A 23,541-nucleotide genomic window follows, 5' to 3' on the forward strand; every position below is an offset into this window, starting at 1 on the left:
CTCCGCTGTTACTTGAGTCAAGCTTATTTCCTTAACCGTCACGACTGCGTCCTTAGCCTCCAATTGACACTGATACTCTGCTCTGATTGTCCTCTCGAAGACCTGAGCCAAGTTGCGAAGTTGAGAACATCAGTCTCTACAAACCTTATTCGCCGCTAAAATGATCCTTTCAATCTCCGAATCAATCAGACTCTTGATTAAAGGGTACAGACCTCATGGAGACAACCTGTTTTTTTGTGGCCAATCTACTAAATGGGGACGGTTAAGGATTGACAGTCCCAAAAAAATATACGTGGGAATGGTATTCGTACCCATAGGTAAGAAAGTGAAAATTTTGATGCGGATACATTATTTTTCCATCCCCAACTTGTAAATATTGTTGAGTTTAGCAACATATCCTTTTCAACTATATATTTATTCTCTATTAATTAGTATTCAATTAATTTGGTGCACAAATAGGGACTGTGATGTTTATTATCAAGTTCATTTTTTCATCATATGGAGACGGACACAAACTAACCGTGCCAGAATGGATTCAGAGAGTAAGCTTTTCATGAAAAAAATTATTTAATTTGGGTACCGACGCTGAAAACATCAGTTCTCGAATCTCAGTTATGAAAAATATGGGGACAGTTGTTGTAGTTTTGTTGCAAAACTCAACAGTAATTACAAGTAGAGGACAAAAACATAATGTATCTGTAGCAAAACTTTCACTTTCCTACCTATGGGTACGGATACCGTTCTCACTCTATTTTTTGAGACTGTTAATCCTCAACAGTCCCCATTTAGTATATTGGCCACAGAAAAACAGGTCATCCCCATGAGCTCTGTACCCTTGAACCATTTTGCTAGTAGTGTGTAATGAAGCAAAACTCCTCGATCATTAGCTAATAAGACTGAACATGATGTGGCTAGAGCTGCTCTGAAGTGTTGTGTTCGTCCTCTCTATTAGTGGCATATAGTATCTCGAATTAGTAATTAGCCGAGAAATTTAAGTCTCACACGACTCAAGTAAGACGGTGAGAATGGAGGGGGTTTGATACTCTTCCCTTTTGGAAAATCAATCACACCTATGTAGAATTTAGAATATATGACAATGTTTTTGGGAATTTCTATTCATATCTCTTAAAATGGCACATACACCTCTTTAATCAATGCACCTCTAATTTGCTTTTACAAAATATCAAAATGCTATTTAGACCTCTATATTTTCCCAAAATACCCATTTTCCAATTAAATCAAAATGTTATATATACCTCCACCATTGTTAATTATACCTCCTTTAATCACACTAATTTTTTTTCGTTCAATACGTTCTTAGTTTTGTGTAGATCATAGCTAACTTGTTTGTTTAAAGTTACAATACATTACAAAAATATTGATCTACAAGTTCTTTGACATCATCATTGATTATGATAATTATAGTGAAATCGAAAAATGAAGTCACTGTAAACAGACGCTAAAAACTAAAAAAAAATTATATCAATACAATGTACACATCATCTTTAAAAAAAACACATCAGAGTCAATATCTACATATTACATTTGGAAGAAAATTTTTCTCCAGTTTAATATTTATATCGTATCATTCATATGTATGTGAAAAAAGAGTTGAGATTGATTTTATTTTATTGTATTTTATATTTGTACTCTTAATGTTTGTTTGATCATTTCACATGTGTTGACGTTGTTAAGGTTGATATGAAAAAAGATGGAGGTGTATGTGTCATTTGAAGAGGTATGAACATAAGCTCTTTTTTTTTCATTAAAAAGAAAATAAAAGAAAATAGAGAAATGATTTGAAACTTTATTGGTGGGTTTCTCATAAACCCATATATGGGCCCCACTAATAGGCAATTAATATTAACAAATTGTCAATTTAACCATACGTGGATCAACTACTACGACTTCTATGATGCACAACCACCCAATGTGATGCAGTCACGTTTAACATATAAAACCACGAGATCAACCATGGTTACTCTTTTAATAAGAAATAAGATTAACAATTTTTTCATGTTCCAATCCTTTCGTGATGGTCAAAGACTCTCCATCATCTTTTACTTCAGGTTTCAATTGTCTCCAGCTCTCTCATGTTTTCATATACTTCAACATATTCAAATCACCAAACGTTCTTGATTCCTTCATCGACGTATTACATAATATTGAGGTTAGTCTAGAAAAATAAATCAATTGCAGGATGGCATAAATTCATGAAAAATGACTTCATTTGTTGACTTAAAAAAAACATGGAAGATCAACCAAAACACCAAACTCAATTAGTTGGCGATTAGGAATGTTGGGATATGAATAGGAAAGATCTAGGTTTATTGGTGAAGTTCTGACTTCTAGGAATTGAGAGGTATTGTACCTTCATTTGGGATTATTTGAATATGATATATCCTCAAGAACCCATTATTACCCGGGATTTCTCCTTTGTTTTGACATCACTTTCAAGTTTATGCCAAAGAAGTGTTCATGCCCATTTTAGATTTTCTGGACATGAAGTATGCCAAAAACGTTTTTCTCGGCAATATTTAAGGAAGAAGATGAGGGAATTGAAATCAATTTTAATAATTATTGTATTAAATATGAGCTTAATTATAATATAAGGTTAACACACAGTTAACTGTGGGTAAGATTTTCAACACATGGTTGAATCACATTAGGTGGTGTTATGACCACCAAAGTCCTCTGTTGAGCAAATTTGAATCCGATAAGTAGAGGCTATCAAGAAGGTTAAGAGTATGAGAAAATCCTATACAACTCCTTCGCTAGATTTGCTACATTTCGTTTTGTGAGCATTTGTTAGATGAGTGCGTCTATTGCTACCCCACCGTCTACTTTGTTCACCCACAATCATATTTAAACCCACAAAATTCCACCTTTACCCTTAAAAAATCATAAATATTGTAAAATTACATAATTAAAAGATGGTCAAATTGAAATGAATATCTCTTTCATTTTTCTTTAAATTTGTCATATGATCCTTGATAAAGCTCGATTACTCGACATCAATATTTAACCCTGCATGCATCATTAGTAGTATAAAATAAAAGGGTATCGTTCACAAACCGGGGATCCATCCAGGGCTTAGGATCACATCAATTAACACGAATTCATAAAGATATAAAAGAGTTTGATATATAGGATCGGCATTCAAAGATAAAAACAGAAAATAAAACTTAAACTAATATATACATGTGATCAACCAACCAACACATAATACATCACCAAAACAATTCATGTAAGAACAAAGCCATCGAAATCTATTCTCAATCATGTTCATGTCGTATGTATCAAGGTTCAACTTAAGTTCGATCATGCATCAAGTTCCTACTTGGTTCCTAATACATGGATACATTCGAGCTCAACTACTTGTCTTGCTACGAAATCTAACATACCAATTTATCATGTAATTACATATCACATAGAGAAATCAACATGTTTCAAGTACCTATCCAATGTCGAACTTAGAATCAAATTCGGTGGAAAACCAAAGAACAATTAATCCACTACTTGTATCATAATCGTTACTAGCTTTGAATGATTAACATATGCAACATCAACTACTTGTCTTCATCACACATGAAATATAGGAACACACCGAAATTAATCAAGAACATAGATCAAGAACTCACGGCATCAAAACAGAAATCATTGAATAGAAATCGAAATCTTCATATCATTACACAATTCGAAAGTCATAACTATCTCATAGACAAGATTGAATTAAACTTTAACAAAACAAAAACAGAAATCATCCAAGAACAAGAACATATAAAACCGAAATAAAACATGAAGATCATAGAGTTACACTTTGAAATAATCCTACGGGGTTTATTCCAAGCAAACGAAGATCCTAGGCTACTTGTTTCGAATCCAAAGGATGGATAAATGATGAATTTCGGTTTTAGGATTTCTTGGTGGATGAGGGACTGATTCGGCAGAGCTATGGCTTGTGCTTGTGTGCAATGTTGATGATCAATGAATGGGGAGGCCGAGCCTCTATATATAGGAGTCACAAAGCCCTCTTTGTCGTCCCTTGTAGGAGATAGAATCCAATTGGGAAGCTGAAATCTTATTTGTTATGGACTTTGATTCATGTACTTCAAATCCAACTTGATGTAGGAAACCAAATCCAATAGGGAGAACACATATGGGCTGCACGGCATATCTCCTTGTCCAACTAGGAATAGCTAGGCCGGTCTCTTCCTCTCCTTCTTCAACTCGGATATGATTTCCTTGTCTCACTAGGAATGCATCACGGCCTCTCTACTTCCTTTCCAAATATGATTTGTCTTTCCTGAAAAGAAATCGACGATTAAGGAATATGAAAGAATGAAAATAGGAAAGTAGAATCCTAGTCGAGTAAGGAATCCTAGCTGAATACAGATTTCTAACACTTAGCACGATTTTATCATCAAATCATCTACATTCGGCATAGCTCTACTAAAACATACAAATAACAAATATGAACCTAAAACAACTAAATAAGAAGTAACAAAGCATAAGAATATGGCATATATACATTAAGAACGTCACACTATGTGCTCCTATCAATCCTATGTTATTTTCTCTATACAAAATTCTTCACAATCTCTTCTTCTCTATACAACTTTCATTTTTTTTACTTAATGTTTTTTTTTGCTCTAACTATATATATAACTCTATATATATACATAGAGTTATATCTATATAGTTTTATGTATAAATATACAGTCCCCTTCCAGGATGTGACACCATTTCACCTACATTGTTGACAACAGAGCACACAAACTTACCTCTAAGAACAATATGATTGAGGAAGATGGTGAAGTCACCTCGTGACTCAGGGTGCTTGGACTGCTCGTTTAGCACAAACTGAGTCATGGTCATCAAGTCAATACGGTAAGCATTAGCTTCATGATCCATTTTTCTTCCTCAAACCAAACCTAGCACTTAAGAGATAAACCAAACAGAAGAAGAAGAAGAAGCAAAAAAAAAAAAACGAAAGACACCGAATACATAACAGAATAGAACAATAACAGGGGAAGCTTTGCTATATTTTTTTAGGATTAGATAATGGGGGTTGCTGCTCAACTCGAAGCCTAATCTGGACCTAATGGAAGTTTCGGAGGACATGTGGATGGCTTGAGATGGGCGATGGAGCTCGTGGCTGGCACTCAGATAATGCCTCTCAGCATTTTCCTTCTAATTCGGCAGTTACCAGGTTTTTGTCATCATTTCTCGATCACAAGAAGCTCTGAAAAGGTAGTTGTCCACTTCGAGGGACTTCGTATTTGAAGGTGGTTTGGCTAATTATTTATATTGCAAGTAGGTCCTTATATTTGGTGGTATTTGGGATTTGACCCCCAACACACGAGAGGACCATGATTATATACCTAGCTTTCTTGTGAAGGAAAAAAAAGTGAAGTCAGATCATAGACTAATTAAATCCCTATTCATAATCTAAGTTAGATATGTATACATTAGACTGCGTAGTCATAGACGAATCACTCAACTCTTGTAGTTGTTGTTATCTACTTTGTTCTTACTATTTAAGAAATTTTAATAAAATTTTTTAATATCAAAGAAATGACTTGTTCCTTTTTGAAGTTGTGAGCCAACTAAATTTGTTTACATATGGAACTTACAAATGTTATCGAAAAATATGATGTAATAGTGGCACGTGTTGAAATATGAGAAGAATTTTTGAGTAGATTACATGCACATGACATTTGTTTTTTTGACATAGGTGCACGTAAAACTTGGTTCATTCTCTAGGTTTTAAGAAGGTGATTTATGTTCTGTCCAACGACTGTGGTTATTCTCTGATGGTTGATGGAGGTGGGTGAAGGAGGTAGATTTCTGAAGGATGCGACCGAGTTGGTTGGTGGGCTAGGATTGTAGTGCGTTGTGCTACATGGGTGATGGTTTGCCGTTGGTCAGAAGGGGTAGTCTAGTTTGTGTCGATGGGGTTGGGAGTTTTGTGCGGTGTGGAGACAAGGGTGACAGTGGCGGCGATGACATGCTCATATCGTTTAATTGATCTGGGTTGGGTCCTTTCCCGTTTGATCTGGTACTGATATTTCATGGTGGTGTACACTCTCCGCCGTCTAGGCCTGGGCCCTTCTCTTTGGCCCTGGGTCTATATGTAGTGACCTCTGGTTTGTTTACTAAGTTAGACCTTGTCTATCAGTTCCATGTTTGCTACTCATTAGTCATATTTATGAGTTTTTGATCACTACAAAAAAGAATTCTGCCTGCGTCGGCGAGATTCCATCGCCAAAAGTATATTTGTCGTCGCAAAACACCAACGGCCATGGTGTGGCGACGACAATCACTCTGCCGCCGTTGCTCCAGTCATTAAAGCCTTTTGCAACGGGAAAGAGCCATTGCCAGACGAGTTTGCAACGGCCTGAGGCGCCGCAATATTACCATCGCATCATTGGCAACGACATAAAAAATATGGACAAGGCCGTTGTGAAATGCAGCTTTGTAGCAAAAAAACTTGTCGTCGCAAGTATTAGCGACTAAAGAAATTGTCATCACCATGTTTTATTTCTGTAATAAAAAAAAGAAAAATCTGACAAACAATTTGAATGCCAGTTCTTTTTTTTTTGGGGTTTAAATTATACAAAAAGAAACAAAGATATTGAAAGAAAATATTACAGTAAATTATATTCGTGTGTTACAATTGAATTAAAATATTTTGTACAATATTGAAGCATTTTGTACACTATTCAGGCAATGAATTACACAAGAATACACAATTCCATTACAAAGAACTACTACCTGAATATGAAGAGGAACTATCAAGAATATTACCTAAGTATATCAACCTGACATAACACAATGCAGTTGACAAACTTTAATAAAAACTCTAAGCCCACGGCTTCTTTACAAAAGAATCAAAGAGTCTTTAATGAGTTTGAACCTAGCTACATCAATCCACTGATATGTCTTAGTCTTAGACTTATTTTGTTAGGTTGTTTCACACAATTCACTTATGTCATTGCATGTGAAGGCATCTTGTTTTCATGTTGTTGCCTACCTTTTATGATTAATGAATTAATGTTGTTTAAGATTAACAAAAACCACAAGAGAGTTGAAGATGAATTGATATACTTTGCTAGTATTTAATGTGAAATTAACCATACTTGTGTTGAAATTTTATTGGCAAGTAGAACCACATGTCAATGTGACATGGTCCAATGGGAGTACTGAGAGCTAGTTTGGTATTGCTGTGACTTTAAAAAAAATCCGTTGTTGATGTGCTTTGAATTGAATCAATCTCTGTAAAATAAAACAGTTTGTGTTATCGTGTTTGGTAACCATTTATTTTTAAAAGCTGCTGTCATGACATTAAATTTAGTTTTACCATTGTTTTTTTATGATAACAACTTCTAAAAGTAACCATGATGTTGCTTCTACAAGTTGCTTTGAGTGACCTATAAAGTTAGAAAAAAAAGCTTTTATTTGATTTACCAAACACAATAGAATTTAAGAACTTACATAAAAGCTGATTCTTTTAAAAACAAAGCTATACCAAACTAGACATCAAAAAATTTGTCATTAATAGAGAACAACAGCTCTCACAAATATCTGCTACTATAAAGTCAGTACCTAAGTACCACCAAATTGCGAATTAACAGAAATACCATTTTGTTATCAGTTTGTCACAAATAAACACATGGGCTGTAAAGTAAAAAGTAAAATAAATAAAACTAATAGATACATGTAGAAAAGAAACTTGAGTAGTGGGTAGTGGCCAGTGGGAAGTTATGATCAAAATAACTTTCGTGAAAATATTCACGGGTAAAAGGCTAGTACATTTCCTATACGTACTAAGATACAATATTGTCTTTTCTTAGAAGAAGATACAATATTGTCTTTATGCCAACATAATGTTGTCACAAATACCAAATGTAACAATCCAATATGAAGTTGTAACAAAGAGAAAACAATGTGTCTTTCTAAAAATTATAAACCGACAAAATACTTCACTCACATGGAAAATAAATAGTGTAGGAATTAAATACCGTCCTTACGAATTTTTCGCTTCCTCAAGTTCTGACAACACTATAATATCCGGAAAATGCTATGAAATAATAAAACAAAACCCCCAAAATGTAGGAAATGCCCCTTACCCATGACACTTTTCGCTCTCGTCCCACCGGATTCCAACCGGAATACAACTTTGCTCCCATCAAAGTAAGGTATCATCAGTAGACAACAACTTTCGCTCTCATCCCAAACTTACCCCGTTGTTTCTCCAAAGTTACGCTATATTTTCATTAGTAAAAGGAAAGACGCAAGCTTGGTTGATTGGATTGTCTTGTTTCTTGAGACATTTTCTGTGGACCAACGAAACCTTCATGATGTGTCTGTGGGGTATTTGGACAGAGAGGAATAATATTATGTGGAATAGTGATGCTAGGCCAATGAATATGATACAGTAGGTTGTGAGACATCTCGATGAGTTTCATAAATTTCACCCAAAAGTGGTTCAGATGATGAAGAGGCTTGTGATGAAATGGGAATGTCCTATGACTGGTTGTCTGAAAATTAATGTAGATGGTGCATTTGATAACTCATGTGGACATGGAAGTGTTGGAGTTGTAGTTAGAGATGACAATGGCTTGGGTATCGCCGCTTTTGTTAAACCTGTTAGGCATGCGCACTCTTTTCTGAATATGGAAGGGAAGGTATGCAAAGCTGGTTTACTCCTTGGGATTCGCCAAGGCTGGTCGGATATTGACATTGAGAGTGATTCAGCCATTCTAGTTGCAGTTATGAACATGAAGACATATGATTATTTAGAGGTAAGTTGGGTTGTTGATGATTGGAAAAGTTATTTATTGGCTTTTCATTATGTCAGAGTCGGTGATAAGTTTGGTTAGAGAGACTCATGTTATCATTCAGAATGTTCTCTACGAGGATTTATTGCGATCTAATGATGTAGCACGGAATTTAGGTTATATACCTCCTATTGCAAATTTTATCTACTTTTATAATAAATAGAATCGGGTGTGGAGATGAGCCTATCAGCTAAGCCGGTTCCAAACCCTTAAAAAAAAAAAGAGGCAAAGACGCGATATATAATGGTCATTCCAAGTGAAATAATCCGTAAAGGGCAAGGCAGGCTGGGTTTTTATGATATTACCATATTGGATTTCCGTAACCATAAAAGTTTCGTCGAGGGTTTTGAAAATCCCCAACCCCAATTCTTCTTCTTCTTCTTCTCTTTCTTTCACCAATTCTCAATTTCCCTAGGGATTCGAGCCCTCTTCTGATTCCGGCGACCGGAACCGGAGCTCGTGTGTTTTCTTCACGATCTTTGAAAATGGCGGATCAGGAGGAGGACTTCCAAATGGCGCTGCGGATGAGTATGCAAGACACGCCGCCGGAGCCCAAGCGGAGCAAGCCGCGGGACGCCGATTCTCCGGAGGAGGAGTCGTCGGAAGTCAAGACCCGCCGTCTTCAGCGCGAGCTCATGGCCGCTGCTGCCGAGAAGCGAATGCTCGGCTCCAGGCCCGTCGCACCTCCCTCTCCGGCTCCGGCGCCGGCCAATGTGGTGATGAGAGATGCGGAATTGGGGGCGGAGCTGAGCGTGGAGGAGGCGAAGCAGTTGTTTTCGATGGTGTTTGGGGGTGAGGTGACTAAGGGCATTCTTGCACAGTGGAGTAATCAGGGTATAAGGTGAGTGTGTGTGTTTATCACTCAGTTTTGTAGATTTTCGGAGTTCATGTTCGATAAAGGTTTAAAGATTAATGCCACTGTGATTAGTTCATAGTTTGATTATACTTTCAGTTTCTTTACTGAGTTCTTTATATTAGTTGTTATTGAATTCGGTTACATAGTCTTTATTGCTTTCATTGAATTCGATTGATCCTAATTGTGGAAACATATAAAGAATCTCCTATTTAATATATTTGGAAACATCTGCTAGATCATAGAAGAGGATTAGTTGCAGACTGAAATGGACTGTCATAAAACTCTGTATGGTATGTTTTACATTAGAATTTGCGGAAAATTGTACGAAAGTATAAATCTGAAGTGAAGTGTGAACTAGTCTCAAGAAACAGCAAAAAACTAGGAAGCTTCCTAGTTTTAGATTCATTTGATTGATTTTGTTCAAATATTTTATAGAGGGTAGTTGTTACTTTCATTTATTTGTTCTTGTTGGAGTTATTTGGGCAAAGAATTGGAAATATACAGGTTGAGAAAGAGCTCGTCTTTGATTCTTATTACCTATTAGTAAGAACTTGGTCTTCTCACATGGCTTAAACTTCCACTAGTCACCTGCCAAATGATCCATATATTGTGAAAACAATGGGATGCTCACTTGGTAGGTTTAGAGCTTCATAAGAGGATATGTCACATATGGGTCATTCAAAGTCACGTTCAAGGTTGCAACAAGATTTTCTAGCAGCTGGATCCATGTTAAAAATGGAGAGAGAAACTTTGGCATTTTACTTATGACTGCCACCAAGGCTTCCTATGTTTGGCCATTGGCATATCTAGTGCAATGTATTATTGCATTGTACCAAAATATGGTTATATTGGACTCACTTGACACTATATATATTGAGGCAGCTTACATGAACTGTTGTATTCACCCTCTACTTCGTCTTTTCTTATTTTGTTGAACTGGCCAAACGAGGAAATAATGAAAGACAGCATGAGATTAGGTTTACCTTTTTTGTCTTCATATCTACTTTTGCTGCTACTTCATGATATATGGTAATCTATAGGCTTATGATATGGATTTATTGCTGTGCAACAGAGTTAATCTAAAGTTATATAAAATCGCTCACAGGCTCTGTAGCTTAGTAAATTACTTATGCTACAGAGTTGCTTGAATATTTCTAGTACTCAGTTTTTCATAGAAGCAGATTCCCAGGGCAATAATTTAAGTGTTAGCTATGATTTACAATAGATTTCCATAACAAAACAAAAATGCTTACTTTGAATTAAATCACAGCATTCAGATCGTTGATTTTTCACTGCTTTTATAAATTCTAATAGTTGAAAAGGACTGTTATAATTGTTCTATGTAGTTTCCCTTTTATGGCATATTTAATTAATATAAATTTTCCTATAGGTTTAGCCCTGATCCAGAAACTTCGATGGGGCTAGTGCAGCATGAAGGGGGGCCCTGTGGTGTTTTAGCAGCCATTCAAGTAATCTTCTTATTCCTCAACATAACTTGTTCTAGATTTCTCTAACTTGGTGTTTCACCCAAAAATATTATTCAGAATTCTATACTGGAGTGCTGGATGCTGTCAATATATGTGTTGCGTTGCATGTGGCAATATTAAGCTCAAATTTAATTGGCTAACTTTCTCTTAGTATTCTGATTAGGCTTTATTAAATGCTCCACATTGTTAAGCACAATTTGACTGGATTCGGATTCTCTCTTCAGTTTTCATGGGTGTCAATCTCTGCAGTCCATTATAAGGCCAACATCATCCACTTCAGAAAATGATCGTACATACCCAACAAATGCACTTTTTAATGCTGTTTCTAGTTAAAAACTCTGATTCCCTTCCGGCCAATTCTTCTTGTTTCTACTGGATCAAAGCTTCCAACAAACATCAACCCTCTAATCCGGACTCCATTTTTTTAATTATTATATCTATACACTTTTGTTATTTCTATCCAAATTTCCATTCACAACTCTCTTTTGTTTTAAATGGGTTCTTCTTTTAGCAATCTCAATCTGATTCTTCAACTGGGTTTTCCTTCCTCTTCTTTTACACCATCATGGTTTACCCAGACTTTTTCTATTTGTCCTTTCTTTGGGGGTTTTATTTAAGTTTAGGTTTCATCTCTTTCCTTCGCTCAATGATTCCAAGCTATTAAGAAACTAAAAACTAAAGGGAGAAGGGAGGATAGAAAAAGTATACTTACATGTATAACATCTTTAAAAAACATGACTGCTAGGGTCGTTATGGTGACTATTGAGATCAAGTGTCCTGACAACAGAAAGGAGAACGAAATGGTTGGAAGAGAGACTAATAGTCTTGAAGAAAAAGAAGCATTTAGTTGTGCCCTAACAGCAACGTGTGAGTGAAGTGGCATCACTGTTGATAACTTGATATTAAGTATTAATATTCACTTGATGCCTTAAGAGTTAAGACTTAATATGGACCGCTGGGATTAAAATCCAAGGAGAGTATCTAGATCCAAATTGTTTATAACGTGTGAGTTTGAATGACATTGGTTTGAGAATTAAAGTTTGGTCAGACAAATTAAAGAAGAATGAAATGGTTGGAAGAGAGACTAATAGTCTTGAAGAAAATGAAGCATTTAGTTGTGCCCTTACAGCAACGTGAGAGAATGAAGTGGCATCACTGTTGATAACTTGATATTAAGTATTAATATTCACTTGATGCCTTAAGAGTTAAGACTTAATATGGACCACTGGGATTAAAAGCCAAGGAGAGTATCTAGATCCAAATTGTTTATAACGTGTGAGTTTGAATGACATTGGTTTGAGAATTAAAGTTTGTTGAGTTTTACTCATCCTGTGTGTGTGTGTGTGTGTGTCTGCAAGTGTGTTGCTTCTGTCAGTTCTGTGCATACATTAGCAACAAATGTAGATAATGTTCTTTCTTATGTATCAGTTTATTGATGGATATATATCGGTTTATTGACTCTGTTCACACATATCAGCTGTTAGTTAGTCTTATAGAAAAATTCATTTTATATAGTCAAGTAAATAGAAAGGGAAAATTTTTAGTCTTTGCCTTTCATGGCCAAAAATTTACAGAAGCTTGGGATAAAAGTGAGTCTGATGCAGCCCGGTGGATATGGCTGTAGTATTGGATATGAGAACTTATCTGCTGATGAATAATTATATCTTAGTCTACCTCCTAGAGAAAGTCACAAGTGGTATCAGCATTTTTTTAGTAATAGACTATTCTTCATAGATTTTATTGGAAATGTTTCGATTTTCAAGAGGTTTTCCTTTTTGTAAGGTTAAATGACATGATGGAACATCACTTCTTTAGTGTGCTTAAATTGTCTGATCTCAAGCTTAATTCCACGACGTTTGTTTGGATGTCAATGGCCTTGCACTGTAAAAGTTGATTTTATTTTTAGGAAATATTTTAGCTGTATTCTTGACTCAGGGTTTCCTTAGTTTCTGCTGTTATGAGATGCATATTGCTCTCATATTCCATGGGCACTTTGTGTGTTCTATTAATTTATGAATCTTAACAATAAATAGTTCAACATGATATCATTTACTCCTGCAAAAGATATGTACTGAAAGAAAAGCATCATATATGTCTAATGCTCTGGCTTGGTTGTGCATTCTGAGAAGTAATCCAAACTCCTTGGACTTCTTCAGAAAATTTGGCCAATTATGCTCATTAATGTTTTTCCAATACCCAGAGACAATAATTTAGCAATATAAGACTGATGATAAGAATCACAAAGTTGGTAGAATCTTTAGGTGTTTTGTGTTTCTTTTTTCTATATAGTTTTGATTTTGTTCACATCTGTAAGTGTTTTTGCCTTTCTTTAAAATTACATCTTTGAAACTAAAAAAGATAAAACCTACTCTCCATTCTTTCTACTATTATATGAATGTTGAGGTTTATTTTTATCTGTGATGCATTCAATGTTAATAGTGTCCATTTTCATTTTGTAAAATTTTTGATTGCTAATATAGAGTTTGATATTGTCAATTGTGAGCTTACCATGACTGTCCATTTCCCATTGATCACGGTTGTTTGTGTCGTGCAGGCACTTGTTCTCAAATACCTCCTTTTCTACCCAGAGGGACTAGGTAAAGGTGCACCAAACATGCATCACAATTTGGCTTCAAGGACAAGTTCTAGTAGTCATTGTGTTGCATCGACTAATTTTTCTTCACTTTCTGAAGATGCCAAAGTGAGGTGATAAATCTCTGCAAAATGAAACTTTATGTTCCTGTACATCAATATAGAATTTACTAACATGAGTTATTTTTTCAAACCCTGTTATCGGATATACATACAGTAGGGAGGAATCTAAATTTTTAACCATGGCATCATACATCACCCAATTTTCCCAAATGTGTGGCCTGTGGACCTGACCCTTAAAAATGCTAGTGATACTTTATTATTTGCATGTTGTTTCCACCTATCTGATTAAATGTTGATTGCCACAGTTACTGATCATTCAAAAAACGTCATTTGACAGTGACAGTAATTATGGAACTTACCATGATATATATTGAACTCTTTTTTTTCCTAAACCAGAGTTAGCATGGTAGTGATATCTGTGGGGGTTCATGTAAGAAAAAAAAAATTCAGCTAGGTCATTACTATATATCCGATGATACTCTGGTAGAATGGAGTCACTTTTGTTACATGATTCATGTTGGTAATTTGAATATAATTTTTCTTATGGTTAATGAAGGTCTTCTAATTCAATACTAAACTTTTTGACAGAGCTTTGCTTAGAAGTATGGGTGAGATATTGTTCTCATGTGGAGGTAATAGAAGGGCGGTGATTGCAACTTTGAGTGTTATTGGAGAGGACGTTGCGAGGTTTGAAGGCAGCAAGGATGTAGTAAGTGGTGGTTGATGACGGACATGCTTTGATATTTTATTTCATTTTTTTGCCTTTATATGTTGTGTACTCGTGAGTCATCAAGGTGAACATCTGTTGTATATATTTCACTCTAAAGTCTATGCTCTTGAATAGTTGCATGCGCTTATTATTGACTACCAGTATAAATTCTATTCCGCAGTTAATAGCAAAATCACTTGAGGGCCTTTCTATTGAATCAGCTTCTGACTTGCATGAAGTGCTGAGAGTTAAGACATACACTACAGAAGAAAGTGCATTTCAGGGGCTAGAAGCAGTGATTCCTGTTTTTCGAAGTCGTATGGGAGCATTGCTGTTCCTTATTTCTGCTTTGCTTTCGCGAGGATTGGTACGCATGTTAGCTTAAAATCTCAGTTCTAGTTGTATACCTTCTTCAGTATACCATTGTCATGTTTTACATTTTTCGTTCGCAACTGCAGTTTATTTATTGTATGGTTATACTACAGTGGGTCAAACATTGTTCTACAAAGGAAAATATGAGAATAGACCACTAAATTAGTGTGTAGTCAAACTACTTTGAGGACCATTAGGATTGTATCTCTACATTTGAGAAATGCACCAAGTATCTTGAAGAAAAATCAGTCTCAGAAATACAAATACTGCTTGGAGAATCATGGAGTCACATTACCGTGTGTCTGGGTCCTAGGTTGATTTTTTTCTCAAACACTATCACACAAATGGATGTGTCATATGCAGCATCTGTTGGGTCGTAGTGCTGAATCTCTGATAATGTGGTCAAAGTTACTTGAGGCAAGTAGTAAGATGTGTGATCCCTCTGAGTTCTGTTAATGCATTTGAATTTTTTCTGATTTTTCCTGAAGAGTAAGATGCCCTGAATTTTTCAATAAAGATTGTCCATTTCATGCATATCTAATTGTCAAGTTAGAAGCAGCTGAAATTATTGACATGCTTCTGAAAGCCTTCCTTATTATTTCCCATTATTCCATCTAAGCTCGCAAGCTTTCTGAAAATTTAGTAATTGTTGCATAAGAATGATAGGCTGTTTTTCTTACAGTCAGTTGTACCTACGGTTGTTTTTTGTTTTTTAGTTTCTTTGGGGTCCTTAAATCTAGTGAGATGAATTGGCTCATTCTTCCGGCTCCGATTGCATTTTTGTTTTCTTGATTTTCTCCTCAGATGCTCCTATTGAATGTGTTAAAGTTTCTTCTCTATAGGACTTAATCCAGGCTGACAGGGATGATCCGACCCTTCCTCTTGTCACTGCTCCATTTGGGCATGCCTCACAGGTATAATTACATGTCCATAAGTTTCCACTTTTGGCCCAGTGGTTGGGTACTTGATCCATTTGTTACGCATCCTAATGAATTTGCAATTTGATTTTATTGTGTATTTTGTATGTGATGGAACAGGAAATTGTGAACTTACTTCTCTGTGGGCAGGCTGTCCCAAATCTCTTTGATGGAAATATGGATCTGGGGGGTGGCATGTCCTTAAAGGGGATATCAAAAGCAGTCGAAGTTGGATTCCTCACGCTGTTGGAATCATTAAATTTCTGCAAGGTTGGCCATCATCTGAAATGCCCCAGATGGCCAATCTGGGTAGTGGGAAGTGAGTCTCACTATACAGTTCTCTTTGCTCCTGATACCAATGTCCAGGATGAGAATGAACTGGAAGGAAGGGAATCACAGATTCGGAAAGCTTTTGATGCACAAGATCAGAGTGGGGGTGGCGGTTTCATAAGTGTTGAAGGTTTTCAACAAGTGCTTCGGGAAACTAATGTAAAAGTTCCAAGTGAGAAGGTTGATCTCATTTGCAGCACAGGATTTATTGTATGGAGCGAGTTCTGGCAGGTCATTTTGGATCTGGACAAGAGCGTGGGAGGCCTTAAGGATTCAACTGGATTGATGGGTAAGAAGGTATTTGATCTATACCATTTTAATGGAATTGCAAAATCAGATCTGAATGGAAGCCAAGTAAATCCTGGAGGCGAGACTTCGGTGCAAAGACCTAGGCTCACAAAATTGAGAGTTTCAGTTCCTCCAAGATGGACTCCTGAAGAATATATGACGGATGTAGCAGTGTCCTCGAGTGGCAATGAATCCAAAGAAATTTCTAAGCCAGAGCCTGCCCAGCATGCACCTTTGGTGGACTGCATAAGAACGCGTTGGCCCCGTGCTGTTTGCAATTGGGTGGGAGATGCGCCTAGTATTGTCTGAATTCGCAGATCCTTTGTTGTACTTTTATTGTTAGAAGCACAGAGAGACGCACAGACCAAGTGCTGGAAGTTGAGTTGGTTTGGGTTATAGTGCTGCTCTGAAGCTGTGGAGAGGATGCGCTGCTCTCAGTTACATAGAACAGTGCCAAAGGTGTTCCCTGCTGTGCGAGCTGCAACAGCTTCATCAACCAATTCGATTTTGGAATTGTCATCAAATTGAAGAGGGGAATATATTCTTGTGAAATTTATTGTCTGTCCAAATTGTAAAATGGATTTCATCTTTGTTATCAAGCAGAGTTCTTAGTTCTTGGGATGAGTCTTCAGCAAACAAACATCAAGCTGTCTCATGGTCGGATTGTTGTAATGAATTTACACTAAAAACTTTCTATATAGAATATCAGTGACAGATTTTAAAATGACATTTTTATTGATGAAAATGAATAATTACTCATTTATCAATAAACATTACTTTCAACAGCACCTGTATCATGGAAGAACATGAGTCTCATCTTCATCGTAGATCATATATAGTAATCCAAAAGACTAAAACATTAGAATTCTGGACATGCTGGATGAGCGCACAAAACTTCAAGCAAAACCGGAGTAATGGAGTAAATCTAAGTTGGTCCGAAGTTGCTATAAGCCTCACACCACCAAGGTAAAAACTTCAATAACCATTACGCATTAACATTTTCAATCAAAAGCACCAGCATTATTCATTGTTATTCACTCTCTCAGGTAACTATTTTACCTTGGTTTTCAAGAAAAGCTGCCCACAATTTTGAGATTGTTAGAAGCCTAGAACGTCTACAGTATTTCGTTTTTCATTTGGAGTCGTATCAAACTCTGAGTTTTCTTGCATGACTTTACTTCATGTCTGGCCTAGCAATAATTAGTCGTGATTCATTATTCTAAAAACAATGTCAAAAATTAAAGTGCTCAAATGTCATGTGTTTCTCAATTTTATTGTAAAATGTGGCATAGGGACTTTATTGTAATTTAGAGTGGGCGAAAACGAAGAGAAGACGTTTGCCAAATGAACTCGAACGCTTGGCTTTGTTCCCCGACCAAAACCTCGGTCGACGAAGCTCAGAGGGAATTTCTGCCTCTTAATCTTGGCTTCTCTGGACTAATGTTCGGTTCTTCAGTTTGATCATCTCTGCTGTCTTAATTTTGGAAGGTATTTTCTTTTCTCATTTATAGCTCTTTTTTTCCAATTCGTATAGAAGACAAGGATTGGTGAAACTTAAGAAGCCAAAACATAGAACTGAGAGGAATAAGAAAAATTGTACTTTTCTCCATCCTCTGTTCGCTTTCATAGATTAGCCTCCCTATTATTGTTTGATTATTTTATGCTGAGTTTCCTTGATGTTCATTTCAATTTCTCTGTTGTGGATTTTTCATGTGTTAGATTAATGCACATGGTACACCAAATGACAGTTGCATTGCACTTTAGAAACCCAAGACATGTTCACAGCTTTGCCCGGAGGAGCTTTTCGTTGTGGTCAATGAAGAAGGACCCATCTCTTGAATCGGCATTGTCTAGGAACCGCCGCTGGATGGTGAACAATCAAATTAAGAACATCATTCTTAGGTGCCCCGGTCAGGTGGCAAAAGTTAGGTTCATTCAGAGCAAGTTCAAGAGTCTTGATCTTCAAGGGAAGGCTCTCAATTGGCTTAAAAAATATCCTTGCTGGTTTGAGGTCTATCTGCGCGGCGATGAGTACCACTGCCAGCTCAGGAAACGGATGATGGCTTTGGTGGAAGAGGAGGAGTCTGTTAAAGATATGCAGGAGCCAGTGTTTGTGGAGAGATTGGCAAAGCTACTGATGACGAGCGGCAATCAGAGGCTCAGTGTTGTCAAGATTACTGAACTGAAGCGGAATTTTGGTTTTCCGGATGACTATTTTCTTAGGCTTGTTCCAAAGTATCCTGACATGTTTTCGGATTGTAAATTATAGTGGCAGAAGGAGTTCCATGGATGTTGAGCTGGTGGCTTGGATCAAAAAGACATACAAAACCCCATTGGATATATATCAAAAAAAGACATACAAAACCCTAATTCCCAAAGCCCTAAACTCCTTATCACTTTGAAGGAGGACTGGCTCCCCCAATCGTCGACGTCGGAGGACAAAATGTGTACCTGATCCATGTCCTCTGCGTCTCTCTCCTCCTGTTCGCCATTTTGTACATCCATCTCCTCGCCGTCTCTCTCCTCCGATTCGCTGCTAAGTTCCTCGATCTCGTCCACACAGCCCCAGCCTATCAAAGAAGGATAATCCGTTTTCCGTTCGTTCGTCTCATCGATCCAACTTTGGTGGAGGATGCCCACCGTGTCACTCCATATCACTACCAGGAGCTCCGACTCCTCCGAGTCGACGTCACTAGGTGGAGAGGAACTGCCAGAAATGTTTCCGGCAAATTTGTGGATACATGATAATGAAAAAATGTTTACAGATTTTTCGGCTGGGATCAGTTTCCTAATCAAACTAAAGGGAGATCCCCTACTGGATTTCGATGCGAGTCTTCTAATAGGAAATCTAATTCCTCATGATGCAGTTGTGATCCTCCCAGGGCCGGCCCAGAGAGATTAAAGACCCAGTGCAGGAAAAACAAATGGACCGACAATTTGCAAGAAAAATCTAGCAGAATAAAACTACTTTCTCAGATTCTGACCCTTTTACACCAAGTTCCTATAAAAAAAATGGGTCATTTTACACCAAGTCTTTTAGTTGATTTCCATGGGCCCAGTACGGGTGCAGAGTCTACCCTCCCCCAGGGTCGATCCTGGATCCTCCATAAATAGCGGTCTATGAAATGAGAAAAATGATATCTTTCCTCCCAATTTTCTCTGTTTTCTCAATAACATCAGTAGCCTCTTTTACATATTTCAGTCGTGAAACTTTGGTAAGGATGATGGGGAAAGTTGTGTTTTTGTTGTTATTACTCATTATCTCAGCAGCTGCCAAAGGTGGAGGCGGAGGACGCGGAGGTGTAGGTGGGCGTGGTGGTGGTGGAGGACGTGGAAGTGGCTTTGGAAGACGTGGAGGCGCAGGTGGATACTACAGTAGCAGCATCCAGTATCATGATGTCTACATCGACTCTGACTTCAACCGTGCTCGGTTACATGACCTTGCATTACTTGCTGATCCGAGCCCCTTGATTTCCATGGAACCTAGCTAGGTAGGACTGAAACGATCAATCATGTCTCTTACTTAGGTTTTCGCATGTGTTACAAGATACTTGTATTTGAGAATTGTTTATGGTAAGATGCATTTACTTTCGAATTCGTGTTTTCTGGGTGGCAGTACGGCTACTATGTCTTTGGGGAACTCGACCAGTTTAATTAGTTTGCTTTGTTGCAATTCGCTTTTTGAAGGCTAGAGGCACTTCTGCAGTTATTATTTACACTCACGAAAATGTACATTGCAACAAGTTCTGTAAGATTAGGGGATTCTTCAGTTGGATTATGCTGTGGGAATGGTCTTCTTCATACGGTTTCCACTTGGATCTGGTTCAAAGGTCCACAAGTCGATCATACCAAGATGTCACTGGTATCAGTGGTATGTGGTATCAGATCAAGGACCTCCCTCTAATTAGATACCTCAGCTCTCTCTCTCTACAAGAACAAGATAAGTGTTTCACTTAATCACTTAATGATGCTATACAAGATCAAATAACCTATATAAGCTAACTAAAGTACATTTGTCGACAAATGTTTTCTTAATTTCCTCTGTGAATCACGCCCATGATTCACAGAGTTAATCACGCTAACACTCTCACTCAAGTTGGCGCATATATATCAACCATGCCCAACTTGCTAAGTGAGTCATAAAAAGCTTTCTTAAACACTCTTTTTGTGAGCATATCGGCAAGTTGCTCTTCTGTAGGAATAAAAGGAAAACTAATGATCTTCGCGTCTAGCTTCTCTTTTATAAAGTGACGATCAACCTCCACATGTTTTGTACGATCATGTTGCACATGATTCTGTGAAATATCAATAGCTGCCTTGTTATCACAGTACAAGTGCATAGCACACTCAGGCTTAATACCCAAATCTTGCAGCAAATTTATATGCCATAATAATTCGCACACTTCCTGACCCATACCTCTGTATTCTGCTTCAGCACTAGATCGAGCTACCACTTTTTGTTTCTTACTCATCCATGTAACAAGATTACCCCCAACAAAGGTAAAGTACCCTGATGTGGATCTCCGATCTGTAATATTTCCAGCCCAGTTTGCATCTGTGAAGCCATAAACCTCAAGGATATTATTGTGATTAGAGAACATTACTTATCTCCCTGGAGCTGACTTCAAGTACCTCAAAATCCTCACAACAGCATCTATGTGGTCTACACTGGGATTATGCATGAACTAACTCACTACACTTACTACATACGCAACATCTGGTCTGGTATGTGATAAATAAATCAGGCGTCCAACTAGCCTCTGATAATGAGGTTTTTCAGTAGGCACTTGATCTGGATATTCTGCTAACCGATAGTTCTGCTCAATAGGAGTATCAATGGGAGTGCAATCCAGCATACCGGTCTTCGTTAGTAGATCAATGATGTACTTCTTCTGACATAGATAGATACCATCACTTCTCCTGGCAACCTCAATGCCTAGGAAGTACTTGAGTGTACCTAGGTCTTTTATCTCAAATTCTGTGGCTAGTTGTTTCTGTAATCTATCCACCTCAACAGTATCATTCCTAGTAACTACCATATCATCAACATATATAATTAGGGCTGTTACCTTTCCTTGTTGATGTCTGAGAAATAATATGTGGTCTGAATTACTCTGTCTGTAGCCAATTTTCCTCATGAATTGTGAGAATCTTCCAAACCAAGCGCGAGGTGACTGTTTAAGACCATACAAAGACTTTCTCAATCTGCATACAAGTTACTTAGAGAAGCGGACGCATATCCAGGCGGAAGATCCATGTACACTTCTTATGTAAGTTCTCCACGGAAGAATGCATTTTAAACATCAAACTGCTAGGTGCAAATGTGCAAATGTCTCATCATAGTCTATGTCATATGTCTGGGTGAACCCCTTTGCTACTAGGTGTGCTTTATACCGGCTCACTGACCTATCTGGATTATGCTTCATTGTAAACACCCAACGACATCCCACAGTCTTCTTGCCATTTGGTGGAGAGACAAGCTCCAAAGTATTGTTCTTTTGTAATGCTTCCATCTCTTTCTCCATTGCTTTCCTCCATTTAGGATCTCCCAATGCATCATGCACTTTGTTAGGCACTAATACAGTAGATATTTGATTCACAAATGATTCATATGACTTAGACAATCTTTTGGTAGACATAAAATTTGCCACAGGATACTTAGTTTTAGCCTGAAGGGTAGATTCATATTTTTTTGTTGGCTGACCCCGAGTAGACCTATTTGGAAAGACATATTGTCTACTATTAGCCTCACTAGTATTAGCCCTAATAGAATGACTAACTTCAGATGAGTGATCTTCCGTACCAGGAGAGGATTGGTTAGATGTATAAACAGTAGTAGGGGAGACATGAGGAGCAGTTGTGTTGTCATCTTCTAGTACTTGAATCTCTAGAGCGATGACACCAGAATCATCTGATGGTAGCTATGTAGCTGACATATTGGTAATCTCAATCGAATCTGTCACTATATCTACTGGTGTATTTGTCTCCCCCTTTCCATGATACAGCTCTTCAAAATACGAATTCTTCCCCTGAAGAGTAGTATCGAAAGAGGAAAAATAGCTCATGTTCTCAAAGAAAGTAACATCCATAGTAACATAGTACTTCCTGGTAGGTGGATGATAGTACCGGTACCCTTTCTGATGTCCTCCATACCCAACAAACACACATTTAACGACTCATACATCCAACTTAGACCTTAGGTGTTTTAGCAGATGGAAAAAAGTAACACAACCGAAAACACAGGCAGGAAGATTATGAAAAGAGAGTAAGGAGACATGAGATGCAAGCACCTCATACGGAATATTTCCCTGAAGGACACGAGAGGGAAGACGATTAATGAGATGGGCGGAAGTTATGACAACATCACCCCAAAGGTACTGAGGCATATGGGCACTAAAAAGAATACACCGAGCCATATCAAGTAAATGACGATTTTTCCTTTCAGAAACGCCATTCTGCTCAGGTGTGTAAGGACACGTTGTTTGATGAACAATTCCGTGTGTGTTAAAGAACTCCTGAAAAACATGATTCACATATTCCCCTCCATTATCAGAACGAAGAACTCTAACTGTGGCATTATATTGTGTTTGGACAGTGTTATAGAAGGCTTGAAAAGCTGGGAAAACATCATCTTTAGTTTTGAAGAGAACAATCCATGAAAGACGGGTGCAATCATTAATAAATGACACATAATACCGTATCCTTGGAGGGTCCCCAAATATCAGAATGAATTAATTCGAAAGGGAGAATGTGTTTATTAGAAGTACTAGCAAAACACATGTCTCACACCGTAAAAGTGACTCATCCACACTAATAAACAAAGTAGGCATAGATTTTTTCATAACACTAAAGGATGGATGCCCTAAGCGACGATGTCATAACCAAACTTCACTTAGAGCAAGGAGGGTGAGGTTGATTCCCGAAGCCTGGTGGTGGTCCTCGCTGATGAAGTGGAGATGATGTGGCCTGCTGAAGGGGTGGTGCTGGAGATCTAGCACGAACGGTAAGGCTGAAAACTTCAACTTGTGTCTGAAGAAGGCTTTCCTGGTGAGATTCATCCTTACGGATATATGTGAAAGCTGTA

The 23,541-nt window shown here is 37.5% G+C and overlaps 3 protein-coding genes across 3 annotated transcripts in view; 2 read left to right on the top strand and 1 right to left on the bottom strand.

The window, feature by feature from the left end:
* LOC126785208 (succinate dehydrogenase subunit 3-1, mitochondrial-like) overlaps positions 1-23,541 on the bottom strand; it is an 87,704-nt gene that overhangs the window by 9,006 nt on the left and 55,157 nt on the right. The window lies entirely within an intron of this gene.
* On the top strand, positions 9,143-17,186 carry LOC126785207 (uncharacterized). The gene is made up of 7 exons (XM_050510826.1): positions 9,143-9,684; positions 11,090-11,168; positions 13,741-13,892; positions 14,430-14,550; positions 14,732-14,917; positions 15,765-15,836; positions 15,960-17,186. The coding sequence occupies exons 1-7, from the start codon at positions 9,329-9,331 to the stop codon at positions 16,764-16,766; spliced, it is 1,773 nt and encodes a 590-aa protein (XP_050366783.1). The 5' UTR covers positions 9,143-9,328; the 3' UTR covers positions 16,767-17,186.
* LOC126783980 (protein ROOT PRIMORDIUM DEFECTIVE 1) lies at positions 18,199-18,859 on the top strand. Its single transcript, XM_050509499.1, is given in 2 exon segments — positions 18,199-18,705; positions 18,707-18,859. Coding segments are annotated over 2 exon segments (660 nt in total).

Source organism: Argentina anserina, chromosome 2, assembly GCF_933775445.1.
Source record: "Argentina anserina chromosome 2, drPotAnse1.1, whole genome shotgun sequence".
Taxonomy (NCBI): Eukaryota; Viridiplantae; Streptophyta; class Magnoliopsida; order Rosales; family Rosaceae; genus Argentina; species Argentina anserina.